We start from the raw sequence: 15,768 nt of genomic DNA on the forward strand, positions 1-15,768 counted from the left end.
GATGAATTAAGGGTTCACACTTTAACTTGTAAACCGTGTTTCAATCTGCATTATTTCATGGGAGATGAAAGAAGGGTAAATAGGACAAAAAAATATGATTTGTGAAGCAGTTTGCATCCTATAATGCAAACTCTTTTTCTTTTCTCAATTTTTGCTATTTACACACTCGCATTCTAGGTAGCGAGAGGTTAAATTTGGAATGTCCGGGTGCATGTGAGATTTGGGGGCGTGAAAAGTAAATCTCATTAAATAAATAACATTGCGACAAAACAATCATGTTTTAATGTGTGTTTGGTTCTGTGATAGAAAAAAATGACTTTTTTAAATTATATTTCACCACCAGACACTAGTGTCCGACCATTGGATCGCCTAATCTGATTCGGGGATTAATTCTGGCTTCAAGAGGTTTCAATTTCCCTCCCAATCGTAACTGCGGGGATAGATCAGTGGTCATCCCTACTAAGTTCAGCGCCAATTACCATTGAACCAACTAATAATTGGTAAAAAAAAATATTGACGTAACTGATTTTAATAGAATTTATTAGGTCAAAAAGTGAGTTGTAAGACTTGACAAAAAAAACTCGTAAATGAATTGATTTATGTTTGAGTATATTAACGTAAATGTTATTCTACAAATTCATGATGTTTAGATTCTAGATGCAATTGACTTATTTAAAAAAATAGTTTTGATTAAAACCAATTCTTTTCTTTTGAGATGGCAAAGTCAATCCTTTTGAACACTACATTGCTATGCATGACTTTTTAATCTCTTTTCAAAATATTCACAGCATCCGAGGCTAGAAAATCAAAAGTGTCAAATGCAAAAACTATAAATGCATGTTGATTTTATTTTTTTTTTGAACAACAAAATATATATTATACAAATAAAAAACTTATTGGATTAACTTATTTTGGAGCAGATAAATAAATTTTATGTTAATTCATAAGTTTTCACTAGTAAAATTGTATCTTTATAAGCTATTGTTTAATAAAATAGCTTAATAAACTTATGAAGAACACATAAAAACTTTAGTCATAAGTATGATATTTTATTTCGGAATCTACGTTATGAACTTTATTCCCAGAGACAAAAATGGTTTGTGAGTTAAACTCTTAAATAATGGGCTTGTGTAAGAAGAGACGTTAATGGGCTTTTGGAGCCCATTCCAATTTCTTCTCTAACCTAGACAGACAGAGAGAGAAAGAAAGATATCTGCGCAGAAAAGAAACAAACAGCCAGCAAAATCATCATCACTGTTGCCATGTTTTTGAAATGACGAAACTTGTTTGCAACTTTGTAAGAAACAATCTCAAATATTCTGAAAGTTCTTAACTTTCAGAACTTCATCATTGCCTAAAGCTTCTATTCAATGACGGTGCCAAGTAACTCTTTTTTCTTCTAAACCCTTTTTCTCACGCACTGTTATTTTGTTATTTCTTCTATTTGAGATTGTTTTGAAATCATTTAGAGAGTTTAATATTGATCATAATAATGTCAACTGAGGAAGTTTTAATGGAGAAGATTAGAAGAAAGCCTAAATTTGCTGTAAGAATTTCTAGGAACTCGTTGAGAACTAGAAAGGATGAAAATGGTTTTAACAAGGATGATAGTTTTGATAGAGAAAATGGGGGGTATAAGGGGAAGTTTAAGAAAAATGTGAACTTTAGAGGAAGTGAAGAATTCAGTGGTTATGAGAGAAGAAAGTTTTATGAGAGAGGTAAAATTGATGATAGAGAAAATCGGGGGTATAAGGGGAAGTTTAAGAATAGGGAAAACTATAGAGGAATGGAATCGGGTGAAGAAAGGAGTGGCGAGAAGTTTCATGATAGGGGAAAGGTGAGAACTAGAAAGGATGAAAATCGGTTTAACAAGGGCGAGGTTTTTGATAGGGAAAATGGGTATAGGGGAAAGTTGAAGAAAAATGAGAACTTTAGAGGGATGGAATCCGGTGAAGAAAGGAGTGGAGAGAGGTTTCATGAGAGAGGAAGGTTTAGAAATAGAAAGGATGATAGTCGTTTCAAAAAGGACGAGATTTTTGATAGGGAAAATGGGTATAAGGAGAAATTGAAGAAAAATGTAAACTTTAGAGGAATGGAATCGGGTGAAGAAAGGAGCGGTGAGAGGTTTTATGAAAGAGGAAAGTTGAGAACTTTCGATACTTTTAAAACTTTCGATTCTTCTAGGAGGAAGAAGAGAGTGTATGCTGATACGGAAGGAATGGATGAAAGTGGCAAGTTGTGGAGTGGTGAGGAAATATCAAAGAAGAAAACTTTGTTTAAGAAAGGGGAGAAGAAGGTGAGAGATGAAACTGTGGAAGAGAAAATCGTGGAAGAGAAAAATGATCACCGTACAATATGGGATCTCAGTAAATTGAAGAAGGCGAAAAAATCCAAAGACAAGCTTTCTAATGAAAATTTGAAGAACAAGCAAGAAATTGATGAGAGGAAAGTCGAAGTTGTGTCTCCTTCAATTTCCGACATGAAAAAACCAGGGTTGGATGGTGATGCCGAGAAACTTGATGATCGCCGACGGAAGAAAAAGAAAAGGGTGATAAGGATCGATCCATATGATATCTCAAACAAGAGACTAGATGATTCCATTGGTGTTGACGGTATATATTTTACCTTCCAGTTTTTTGTATATTCTTAGATGTTGTTTGTCGATTTTACCTTCTTTATTTATTATTATTATTATGCTAAGTTTTTTCTTTGAAACTGAAAAATGTATCTTGTAATCATACTGTTATATATTTTTTCAAATGGTTTTCTATGTATATTATAATTCCAAATAACTCAATGTTATTACTATTAGTAATCATATAGTCTTATCTATAATGTATAAGATGTGCAAATGATGTAAGCTGTGAGTTAAGTTTTACAGCTGACAGAGATAATGGCTTACAATTTTGTTAAGAGAACAAAACCAAAGATTGTAAAAATTTGAATTTTTGTTTCATACTTGAAACACTACTAGGCACAATTCATAACTGAGTTAATGATATGATAGAAAAAGTGATTATTTTTTACTTGAGTATCTTGAGTTTGATTCCCTAAGTTAATTTCAGGAATTAAAGAAGAGAAGAAAAAGGATTCTGAGAAAAAGCCCGAAATGTCCCTGAATGCTCAATTTCGTGCAATACAGCCTAGCCCTTCAATACTTACCTTTGTGGAAAAAAATGTAATTTGTGTGAATACTTTTGATTGCCGTGTTGATTATGTTAATACATCATTTCCTTGAAGGTATTTTGATTTATCCTACATTAATTATTATTCTCAGCTTTTGGGCAGGAGACGCATGATTGATATAAAGAGGGCAGGCTACAATATAGAACTTCCTGCACCATTAGATAATATTCCCTTCTCTAAAAGTTTAGAAAGAGAGAACATTGAAGAAAATGTATGTCGCCGTTTATTGCATTTAAAACAATTATTTGTACATTTAGAATAATGATTTTGATTCATTTTAAATATTGTAGTGATTTTTTGTTCTGGTAATCTGAGACAGGTTTTTAGAAACAGATTGGAATTTTTCGCTGCTGCAAAGGTCTCATCATCATTTCCACCTCCTAATCTTCCGGAGATTGCATTTGCTGGTAGAGTTTTTAAATTTTGCAATTCCTTGTAGTTGCTTAGAGAAACAAGTTAAAATATATGTTTTTCTTTTCCGATTGTGTTCTGGCCAACAGGTAAGTCAAACGTCGGTAAATCGTCTCTTCTTAATGCACTCACTAGACAATGGGGGGTTGTACGGACATCGGACAAGCCTGGCCATACACAGGTATGTGTAGCTTCTAAAATGTTGGCACATGTGAAAATTCAAAAGATGATGTGTTGTTGATAGAATAATTTATTTTCCAACAAACCATGAATTATTTGCAGACAATAAATTTCTTCAGTTTGGGAACAAAGCTTAGCTTAGTTGATTTGCCGGGATATGGATTTGCGTATGCAAAAGAAGAAGTGAAAGAATCTTGGGAGGACCTTGTAAGTATATTAAGTTAACTGATCGAGTTTTCCCTGAGAGTTCATTGTCTTTTGGTAGTTTACTGCTTCCAGTTTTACATGTAAAGACTTCTTGAAGACGATTGAAATCATTTTAGATGTTCTTTTTTTTTTTTTTTAATGTAATAAAAAGAAGAAATTACAGAAAAGGTTTGTAGGATAAGCAATCCGCTCTGATGCAAAAACAAAACATGATTATATAATCCTTCCTAGCCTTTAATATACGCTTCACCATTCAAAAACAATAAATTTAGCAATCATGTTTGTGGTTTGATACTAAGACTTATTTCTTTTTGTTCACTAATTAAAAAATAACTATTGAATTGTCTACACTAGAAGTATGTGATTTAGCGGTTCTGGCGAATAATAAATAAATTAAAATCTTAAGTGTTGTTTTTCAGTCTCAAAGCTTCATATTATTCCCATTATTTCGATTGATCCATCCATACAATGAACCGGAGATAAGGTTTGGTTGTTAGTTGTTCCATATAAACTATATATTGTTTTGTTGTCGGGGTACTGCATCTTTAATATGTTCAGGTTTTGACTTAACTACATAGATGTGTTTTTTATGTTTCTTTTCTATATAGTTTTATATGGACCATGATCCGCTGCATTAAACAAAAGACTCGATTACACGCTGTTTTCGATCCCAGCCATTAATTTGAGATTGGATGGTTGAGATCAGAAACAGCGTGGCGCAGTTACTCCACCAAATCGAAAACCGATTTTATATTCATTGGTATTTTCCTTGTGTATTAGTTGAGTATTGTTGAGGTATTTACGGATTGGAATTGGAGTTGCCTTATTATTATAATTATTAAAGTTCTGATTAGTTGTTTATCGGGAAAACCACTAATTATAGGTAAAGGAGTATGTTTCAACAAGAGTTGGTCTCAAACAAGTATGCCTTCTGATTGATACAAAATGGGGCATGAAACCAAGAGATCTTGAACTGATTGAATTAATGGAAAGGTAAACCATACAAGGGCAATTGGTGCCATTTCACCCGGTGTTTTAAAAACCGAACCAGCATGAACTTTGAGTTATGGTTCATCTGCTTTTACACCATTTGAACCAGGACAAAACTGCAGTAGAACCGCTCAAATAACTGATTGTAGACAGTGTCTGTACATGGTTTAACATGTTGAACTGTCCGGTTCAATTCGGTTTTTAAAACACTGCATGCGCCTTTTCATGTTTCCTTACGCAAGTCACATATAAATGTGGTATACATTGTGATCACTAAATTTATTTGATGAATGATGTCAATTTGCAGATCAAAAACTAAGTACCAGATAGTATTAACTAAGACTGATACAGTTTTCCCAATTGATGTGGCGCGACGTGCCATGCAAATTGAAGAGGTGATGAACATTGGCTCTCCATACATTTTTTTTTCTTCTTTTCCTCTAGAAAATTGATGTTAGTTTTTGGATATTAACAAGTTTCTGCATGTTCAATCGCAGAGTCTCTTGCCAAACAAGTCTGTAATTCAACCTCTGGTAAGATTGATTCTTTTGGTAGATTTGTTCTTACCTTTTCCCCCACTTTTTTGACATTATTATTGCGTATTGCAGATGATGGCCAGCTCAAAATCTGGAGCAGGCATCAGAAGCTTGAGAACTGTTCTTGCCAACGTAGCTCGATTTGTCAAGATATAAATAAAGGATATAATAAGGTGTTTTCTTCTATTTGTTTTGCTGAAATTTTTATGCTCATAGTAACATGTATGTATATATATAATAAATTCAACATGTTTACTAGTAAAACCAGACAAATAGGACACATTTTTCATACAGTAAAATCAGCTACTCTTATATTAGTAATACTTAACTTAGTAGGATCCCATTTTCTTTGACAATTGCTGTTTTAATTTCTGTGGTAGGGTGGGCGGTTAGGATGTTATATTGGAGTAGTTTTGTCTTGAAGGTTAAAGCCAAGACCTTCACCTAAATCCTAGTTAACCATTAGAACTAAGATCAGGTATCTGCTGATTGGTTTTAAGCATGACCCTTTGTAAGAGCTTATAACACAAGTCAAATGTTAAAGCTAAGTAATGGCTGGCTCCTAACACGTTCATTTTAACCATTCCTGTGTTGGTGTATTTGCTTAGTCTCCGTGCCAGCTTGACCCACATTTACACCGCTTGTCATTCCATACCATCATCGCACCACTCCCTCTATCATTCCTTCCCTGTTTTTTTCTTAAACCCTTCCTTGTCTTTCTTAAATCTACTTCGAGTTCGACCACCCTTGGTAGGAACCCAAATTTCACTAAATGTAGAGCAAAGCTCCTCAGAGGCGAGATAATTATCGCTATACATGTTGAATGATCCCCCTCTTTCTCCTCAATTCCCTTTATAACCGAAACCATTCAAACCAATCACACAACTAACTCCCCCTTTGCCACATCACATTCCTCCTTTCACCATTCATTCCTATATTTTCCTAATAAAACTATCCACACGGCTTGGGCAGCTGATATGCTATTTGCCCTTTTGGGTCCATATTCACATTTTGAGTTCTAACAATCCTCCTTCAATCGGTCCACACCACGGCGGGAACCATCTTCTACAGCTGTCTCACCCTGTGGCCAACCTCCTAGATTCGTTTGCACTCCACCATAGCTTTCATTTCCAACCAGTTTGGTACTGTACAGCAGTAAAAACTCGTGTAATCATCCTATTCCTCGTTAATTTAATCTATGGCAGATTGTGCCCTCAACTCAAGTAATTAGGAAACTCCCTTTTGAGAGTAGTTCAATACTCCCTATGTAAGCAAAAATAGCTTTTTTGGATTCATTGAAAAAGTGATGTATTTGGTCTATATTTTAGACTAAATACATCCATTTTTCAATGAATTTAAAAAGGCTACTTTTGCTTACATATGAGGCCGGAGGGAGTACAACATATGTGCCTTCATCAATCATAATTTTTGTGACTTATTTATTGTCACTAGTATAAAAATATTCAAGTTTAATTGCTTTCTATAACATCCAATTTTGCTTCTATTGTTACTTTGCAGGCCATATGCTTTTTTGCTGATTGGAAAAGTTTTATACCTGAAGGCGGCGCCACGAAGGATTAGTGACATGTTTATTTTTTTAGTATTCTAATTTTAAGTGGCACATCACTGATATGTATAAGCTGCCATTTTAATCACTTTTTTTGGCATTCATTTTTGTTAATTAACTTAAACATATTGTTCACTTGGTCAAATAGAATGGATGCATGCATGCTTCCCACTCCTTTCTAAATGCTTATAGCATACATACCTAACTTCATACCGGCCAACCAATATCATTTGTCTTGTTTATTAATTTTTTTTTAATGAGAGAAGTGGTTTTAGAGGATAAGCATGAACATTACAGTGGTGTTATCTGGTGCAAAATACAGATTACATCAATAAGTTGACTTTGGACTGAATAGGTAGTTAATACACAGGTAGAATACATAAGAATAAAAAAGTAACAAATTGTGTTGTGTATTGCACTTGTACACTTTTTGTTTAACCTATCTATTGTGCAATTGATTATTTGTGTTTAATTGATTGATGAGAAAAAGAATATGCACTCGATTTTACAATCTCAATCAATAACAATTAACAACGGTGTTTTACATCATCTCATTTCACCCTACTTTTTTAATAGACTTATTTAGTAAAATAGTCCCTTAAAGACATTTTTGGTTTCACATTGGTCCCTTGAAGAAAAAAAAAATGTCCGAATAGGTCCCCTTAAAGATATTTCTGTTAATCAGTTTGGTCCTTTCCGTCCATTTTTTCTAGAAACCGTTAAGTAGTGTACATGTGGCACTGTGATTGCTTGCATGGCATACATTATGTGGTAAATCGTGGCTGTTTACATTGCATATATTAAACTCTTAATTGGTTTTTATATTTGAATACATTTATTATATAAAAATAAATATATACATTATAAAAAAAAAGATATATAAGCATAAACTACCTAAAAATAAAAATATAACATTTAATGATATAAATAATTTAATGTTTAGAGAAATGAATACACCACCACATTTATTTTGACTTTCTAAGATTTATTTTACTTCTCACAAGGTAAACTTGAGTAACACAAGACGATCTCTATTCTCTAATAGACAAAGAAAGTCTCTTTGTAATCTTATCAACCAAAGGATCCTAAAAAGATAAACGTCTAGGATTACCCATTGTTGTGTTTGCCCCAAATTAGCACTAGAGAAGCTTCCTCCAACCAAGATTGAGAAACGTTGATATCCACAAGCAGACGTTTATGAAAATTAATCTTAATAGCTCTGACATTACCCGAATTTCTCTCTGTCAAAATCAATGTGTTATCAACAAATTGAAGATGAGAAATTTTGAATTGAGGGTCATTTTTAAGGAGGGAGTAGGCCTTACCCAAAGAAAAGTAGAACAAAACACACCAACTCCCAAAAGAAAAATAGAAGTCCTAATAATTCCGGGCGATAAACCGAACGTCAACACGGAAACGGTCCACGTGCCCACCACTCCCTGCCTCAACCCCTTCTCTAATTTAATTCATTTCTAAAATTGTCATTAACAAGAAATCTGATGACCTTTCGCAAAAGCTAATTGAATTTTAGAAATAACCTTACCAATAACCTCCTTCTGGAATGAAGAACATTTACCATGACCTTATACATACACCAACGCACATGAGATATATAGATCTAAAATTTGAAAAAAAAAATTAGGACTCATCCTTTTAAAATTATCATCAAACACCGTCATTTTCATCTCTTCTACCATAAAGGGTTGCTCCAATATAATTGTTCCGAACAACTGATAGTCTAAAGAAAACAAAAGTTCTCCAAAATAGATTTATGATAACTAATCTTCATCGGAGAACCTGTAAGATACATAAGGTGGATTTTCTCCTCCCAACCGAATTTTATCCATATGCATGAACCAAAAATCGAACTTTTGACCACATATTTAAAGAGACCAAGACCCTTCATTTATCATATATCATCGTTGGTCTTTAGAATAGTTTAAGAGTAATAATTAGAATTATTTTAGAAAAAATCATCTACTAATAATTTAAAATACAATTTATATTTAAAAATTTATTTTTGTTTCCAATAGATACTTCTTTTTCAAACAAACTTATAAACTTAGTTCAATAAACTATAAAGTAACTTATTGAAATGAACCTACCAAAAACACACAATTATTTATACCAAGGGAGTGTGTCATTTTCATTTAACTCTAAAGTGCACGAACTAATGTCAAATTGCCAACTATATATCACCATTATAAGTAATCCACAGACATTGTGTAAAATATTTGACTAAATTTGATTGGAAGCAAAACCAACAACCACATGTGCAATGTGCCATTATCTCTCTTGGACATACATAATCTACTCTCCACTATACACAAAATAATAATAATAGTAATATTTTAATTTTGAAGACTTTTCTTTTCTTATTTTTTGTATTAATTTTGAAGACTTTCAACAACAACACTCAAAGAACATTATTAAGCTTAATTAATCCATTCATTTCCTGGTTTAACTGAACCACCACCATATTCACACAACTTTCTCAATCAAATTCTTCACAGAAAGGATTGATTGAGAAAGAAAAAAACAAAAATGTGCCCTCTGAGGCTAATTCTCATTTTCTTGTCTGCAACTCTCGCTGGTTTCTTCGTTCTCAGAAACATCAGATCTCAGCCTAAGATCGATGATGACGATGAAGATGTTCCTACCATTCCTTCAAACCCTAAAATCTCAGATTCTACAAATGATTCATCAAATGGAAATTCCAAGGTGGACCCATTTTACCCTTTTGCTTCAATTTTAATAAAAATTATTTTTTTGGAATTAACCCTAAATTTGTGATTTTAGGTTCGTGCTGCGTTAGAATCTGGGTTTTGGACCTTTGTGGATATGGCTAGTGGGCGTTATCTTTGGAGGCATATGGTCTCATCATCTTCAAAGAAATCTAACTGATGATATGTTTTCACTTTTCAGTGATTGCAATTTGTATGTGGGTGATTGATTGATCAATATCATTTGGCTTTTGATATTGTGGTTTTTGGGTAAATTTGCATACTTTGTAATCTGTATCATAGCTGTTGTTCATAGTATTGTTGTTGGTTTTGACTTTACAGTACAAATAATAATAATGATGATGATGATAATGATAATGATGATCTTGATATATGTCAAACATATGGTGTGTATTTTTGCTGTTTCTGTTCTGGATTTGAGTTGCTTCTTGTTTTCATATGAAGTTGTAAATTTCGTTGCGTTTTTTTTTATTATTGGGTACTTGCTTCTTTTTGTGTTCATGTGGATGGATGTGTTTGCAGGTGTTGCAGATAAATTTGATATTATGTTGGTTTAAACAAAATCCGTATACATTAGGGGGGAACATTTGTTTTTTCGAAAGTTTGTGAACTTCATAGCATGTCGTCAATAGAGGTTGTAATTAAGACTCTTATCGTGTTGTCAATAGAGTTATAAATAAGCCTATGTTTGGTATCAAAGTGAATGTATCAGAATCACGGTGACCCACCGTGATTTTGCACAAGTTACACTCTAGCTTTTGGAAAATCGCGGTGGAACCGTGATTCTGGCATATCAACTGTGATACCAAACATACACTAGGGCTCTTATCATGTTGGTGTCACTGAGAAGTTATAAGCATTGCTATTGTTTAGCAGCACAATGGTATCTAATGTTGATGTAGGAATAGTTTAGGTAAGTTCTTGCAATTTTCTTTCAGAATTTATATCATTATTTATGACATAGGCATGATGGCAGGATAAATTTGGCAAGATAAGATCAGGATTTTAGGCTAGAATGATGAAGGAAAATTGGTGGCTTAAAACGTTACTTAATGTACTTATATGTGTTTATACTTTATAGTTGGTTGATTCATAATTATTTGCTGATGAGTCTCTAAAGAAGCTGATGATTGCTGATGAGTCTCCAAAGAACTTTGTTTCTAAAAAGCAATTGCTGATGATTTTTTAGGAAGGGAACTGAACTACCAAGAATAAAACTAAGGATGCCTAAATAGAAGAGAAGCACAAACAAGGGCATGCTAAGAATCACAGCATAGCATCTTAAGTTATCGTTGAGCGAAAAATGCCTTTATATTTGTAAAAGTACACACTACCAGAACTTATTCTACAAGAATTTGGAATCGATTCTCAGTCCTATGTGAAAAAATTATTCCATGATGGATCACGTTTTTTTTTCCACCATTAGATTGAAGTATCTCACAAATATTATGATAGTCCATCCATATAAGATCTAACCCATCAACTCTATCTCTCTCCTCTGATTACTCTATGTGAAATTTTCTATGGTCTTAACTTTCCTCTATTTTTATGTTAACCAAATTCAGTTGTGAAATTTCTTGTCTTGTTTTCTGTTGAATAATGTATTATGTTAGTTTTTCATGGCCACACATAAGGCAGTCCATTCATTGTTGTAGCTTGGAAGCAGGGGGAGAGAGAATGATTCATTGAAAAAAAATAAAATTTTATTTGATGTAGAGAGTACAGAATAAGATCCATTGAATCTACTTAATCCAATTATTCTCACTATTTGTCTACGATGGACCAATACTTTTACAGGTTCTGTTTGGTTGGATGGAAAGGAGATAAAGAAAATACTGAAATCGGTGAATGAATTTGGACTATATAGTCTGCCACTCTGCTCTTCCTTGTACCATTCGATCACTCCACATGAGCAACAACATTAATCCCATTGTCCCAATTCTGCTTCTTTCCTTTGATTGTGCTTTTTATTGTTAATTTAATTTTCTCAAAAAAAAAAAGTGAAAGTTCTACGTACCACAAATTAAATCCAACAACAACAAAAAACGTGCAAAATGAAAATTAGCAACGGAATCTTATAAAACATGCGAAGAACAATTGTTTTTTTAATGGATGAGAAAAACTATAGCTAAATCTACGACCGGTTATGTTTTCTCTACAACATTACAAGGTTTTCCCGGATCATCATTCACAAATCCAGTTTGTAGTTTTTCCTTTGATTGCAAAAACTTGCTACGTAAAGCCTCTATTAAATTAACGACCGCATTGATCAGAAAATTTGTAATCGGATGATTTTGGAGGGATTTTGTTGTTTAGGTCACTAGGTGCGGTGGAGGGTGATAGCAGAAGTGGAGGAGTGGGGTGGCGGTAGGAGAGAGAAAGAGAATGGTAGTTTTTTTTTTATAAGCACTGTTAGTCGTTAGTATTATAATGTTATGCTAGTTTTTTCTCCTTTGGTAGGACTTGAAATCTGGACCTCCTGCTCCTTAACGCTTAGCTCAAAAAGAGAATGATAGTGGAAGATGGTTAAAAAAGTAGGGTAAATGAGTTTTTAACCCCGCAAAATATTTTTTTATGATTCCCCCTGCAATTTGAAGATTCTTTCCTTTTGCCTCCTGGGAGTACAACAAGGCAGCTGACGGGGACAAAATCTTGACGTGTCACGCATACTTGATATTTTTGTACAACAAAGTGTGGTGGAGGGTGATAGCAGAAGTGGAGGAGTGGGGGTGGCGGTATGGAGGAGAGAGAAAGAGAATAATAGTGGAAGATGGTTAAAAAAAATATAGCGTTGAGTGATAAAAGTGTGTTTTCTAGTTGATCAAATGGTCAAAAATAACTTGCCCATTGTTACATGTCACCTTCTTTGTGTCATTGTGTTCAAGTATTGTTTTTTCTTCCGCCTTCACATAGTATGTCAACCCTCTAATTTTACGTTAGAGCTCGCATTAACTTCTAACTTAGTAAAAAAAATCGTAGCAAGTTGTGTATCTGCAACCAACGTTTGAAAGTTACCGACACTAGACATATCGTCACCTTGAATGTCATGAGGAGAATACAAAAGAATCGAATTGACATCACCATCAGATTTCTTATTTGTGTCAATCTTATCTATTTTCAATTTTTCATAAAAGAAGCCTCTCTGCTACTCATATTGCACATGTCATAGTAGTGCATGTGAATGTTCTGAGATTTCCTCTTCGAGATAACTACGTCTGTCGATGATTCTTTCTTGATTTTATTACCCGTATACCTGCCTATCTCCAACTTGGCCATGGAAGCAGCAACTTCCTTCGAAACATCGAGATCATATAGCATAGAACACCAACGCTTTCTCAGTTCCGTGAAGGAGTACCTCCTGGAGAAAGAAACGGTTCCTCTAGCCAACCATTCTAATGGAGCTTCATTAAAATGGTTGGCTAGAGGAGCCGTTTCTTTCTCCAGGAGGTACTCCTTCACAGAACCTAGAGAACGTTGGCGTTCTATATGCTCTATGATCTTGATGTTTCGTAGGAAGTTACTGCTATGATGGCCAAGTTGGAGATAGCCAAGCCAAGTATAAGGGTAACAAAATCAAGAAAGTAGCCTCGACATACGTTGTTATCCTGAAGAGGAAAACTCAGAACATTCGCATGCACTATTACACCATGTGCAATAGGATTCACATAGAGGCTTCTTTTATGAATATCGAATAGAAAGATGAGACTTACACAAATAAGCAATCTAATGCTGATGTCAATTCGATTCTTTGGCGTTCTCCTCATGACACTCAAGGTGATGACATGTCCAGTGTCAGTAAGTCACAAAAGTTGGTTGCAGATACACAATTTACTACGAAAAAGCAATCTAATGCTTTGAACACTAATAGGTTAATTAGTATGATTGATGGTAATAGAAAAAGACCTAACCATATGTAAATTTTAATATTATAATCATAAGATTTTTAATATATTGTACACAATTAACATCTATTACAGTATCAACAACAAGTTAGCAAAATTAACTAACAATTGATGGGAGGAACGAAAACTAACAACGATTTTGAAGAAAATCATTGCAACTAACAATCACAAAATCTCCAATTTTTAGAAGTATCACGAAATCCCCAATTTCAGACATATATATATAACAATGATTTCATCACATAAATAAATTACTTAAAAGTCTAAATTGCATAATCAATCAACAATTTAATATAATTAATTAGATTCATATAAAAAAATCCCAAATCTTGATTTCAAAAACCTAACCATTGAGATTCAAAACAGAAAAGGACAGATGACTATTAATGTGCATTATTTGTGCTATGTTATTGCTAAAGGCCGAACCTAGAGGAGTTGAAGGGCGTGGTGGTGGAAGGAGGCTTGGGCGTGCATCAGAGATATATCGGAGGTGGGTTTTGTGAAACCTATTTCGAGTCTCAGAAACATGGGTGAAAGGGTTTCAGAGAGAGTGAGTGAGTGAGGGGGGGGGGGGGGTGGGGTTCAGTGCGAGAGGGTTTCACGGTTTGAAGGGGGGGAGAGGTGTAGGACTTGAGAGATCTTATATAGAGAAATTTTGGATCATAGAAGAACTTGGTTTTCAAAATTTTGGGAGGGAAGAGAAAATTGGAACGCGGGATATTGAAATAAGATTTGAGATCGCAGCCCTAATATTTGAGTTTTTGTTTTGTGCCTATTTTGGAGCCCCTGATATGACAAAAAATTTCCTTTTTGATGAAAATTTTTGCAATCATTTTTTGTGTGAAATGCAATTGTGTTTTAATCGAATTAAATTATGTTTACACAATAATTATTTTCTAAAAAAAACTATTATTTAACTAATTATTAAGTTATGGATCATGTGTTATAACTAATTTTGTAAATTTAATGAAGAATATTTTTATGTGGCAATAAAGAAAAATATATTAGTATAAAATGATTATAAATATATTATACATGTAATTTAACATTTTTGAGTCGTCTATAATTATTAACATCTAAGTTATATGGTTAGCAATTTTAAACAATTCATAAAAAATTCTAGACGGCTTAGTCATAGACCAGTCGTGGGTACTTTTAAAATTACTCAAAGCTATGGGTTATTAGGATTAAGAGTTGCACATTGGTTAAATGCTGCATTTTACAGTTATTTAATTGGAGTAAGATAACGTTGAGAACTTGTTAAAACAGGTAAAACGTGACATTAGCAAGAGTTTTCTTACTAGGATTAACAATAACGTCTTCACTTGCAATAGGATAATACTAGAATGTGAGAGCACATATTATCTAATGGAAATTAATCCGCCGGCTAACAAAAGGAATAATAAGAATTATAACACTAAGTTGCCAAGCAGGAGTAGAGGAGGGATTCGAAAGTACTTAACATAGGTTTCTCCTTCATTGATCTCTTTATCTTATATTATCTGTTTCTGTCTCAAAACCCTTTTAAAAAACCAAAGCGAAAGCAAACTATCTAATTCCTAAATGAAACTAGTCGCCTTGGCACGATCCTTGTGGATACAATAGACTGGTCCACTTGCCAGACCGCACTCAACACGTCACGGGAGATAATTGATTAAAATTTGTAAAATCAGGGGGTTAATTGACTGAAATTTAATTTGCATAAAAAAAAAGATGGAGTGGGGGGAGAGAGTGAGAGAGAGAAAAGCTGGGAACAATGACAACAAAGAGAATGAGAGATAGAGAGAGTGGGAAAGAGATGGAAAAAGAGAGGGAGGGAGTTGGAGAGACAAAAAGACAGGAAAAATAGATGCAACAACAACAACAACAGAGAAATGAAGAGATAGAGAGAGTGGGGGAGGTATTTGATGAATTTTGAAATTTCAGAGAGGTATTTGACATTTCACTCCAAAAAAAATTGATCAAATTAAAGTTAAATGAATGAAGAGTTGAGCAAAATATAAACGAAACATGGAAAGAAAATTGGTTAAAGGTTGAAATAAAGA

The 15,768-nt window shown here is 33.8% G+C and overlaps 2 protein-coding genes across 2 annotated transcripts; both read left to right on the plus strand.

The window, feature by feature from the left end:
* Positions 1-1,145: 1,145 nt before the first annotated feature.
* On the plus strand, positions 1,146-7,260 carry LOC123915797. The gene is made up of 11 exons (XM_045967039.1): positions 1,146-2,612; positions 3,066-3,178; positions 3,278-3,397; positions 3,506-3,593; positions 3,687-3,778; positions 3,880-3,984; positions 4,868-4,977; positions 5,282-5,369; positions 5,472-5,507; positions 5,583-5,683; positions 7,029-7,260. The coding sequence occupies exons 1-10, from the start codon at positions 1,493-1,495 to the stop codon at positions 5,664-5,666; spliced, it is 1,956 nt and encodes a 651-aa protein (XP_045822995.1). The 5' UTR covers positions 1,146-1,492; the 3' UTR covers positions 5,667-5,683; positions 7,029-7,260.
* Positions 7,261-9,457: 2,197 nt separating this feature from the next.
* Positions 9,458-10,258, plus strand: LOC123918445. Its single transcript, XM_045970504.1, has 2 exons — positions 9,458-9,798; positions 9,877-10,258. Exons 1-2 carry the CDS (start codon positions 9,622-9,624, stop codon positions 9,979-9,981), a joined length of 282 nt encoding a protein of 93 aa, XP_045826460.1. The 5' UTR covers positions 9,458-9,621; the 3' UTR covers positions 9,982-10,258.
* Positions 10,259-15,768: the final 5,510 nt, after the last annotated feature.

Source organism: Trifolium pratense, linkage group LG3, assembly GCF_020283565.1.
Source record: "Trifolium pratense cultivar HEN17-A07 linkage group LG3, ARS_RC_1.1, whole genome shotgun sequence".
Taxonomy (NCBI): Eukaryota; Viridiplantae; Streptophyta; class Magnoliopsida; order Fabales; family Fabaceae; genus Trifolium; species Trifolium pratense.

Bases quoted from the DNA above. Each gene is read 5' to 3' on its own strand.
- LOC123915797 (XM_045967039.1), top strand. From the start codon at position 1,493: ATGTCAACTGAGGAAGTTTTAATGGAGAAGATTAGAAGAAAGCCTAAA. The intron at 3,179-3,277 runs GTAATTTGTGTG...TATTATTCTCAG, and splicing joins TTACCTTTGTGGAAAAAAAT to CTTTTGGGCAGGAGACGCAT. The intron at 3,985-4,867 runs GTAAGTATATTA...CACTAATTATAG, and splicing joins AAGAATCTTGGGAGGACCTT to GTAAAGGAGTATGTTTCAAC.
- LOC123918445 (XM_045970504.1), top strand. From the start codon at position 9,622: ATGTGCCCTCTGAGGCTAATTCTCATTTTCTTGTCTGCAACTCTCGCT. The intron at 9,799-9,876 runs GTGGACCCATTT...TTGTGATTTTAG, and splicing joins CATCAAATGGAAATTCCAAG to GTTCGTGCTGCGTTAGAATC.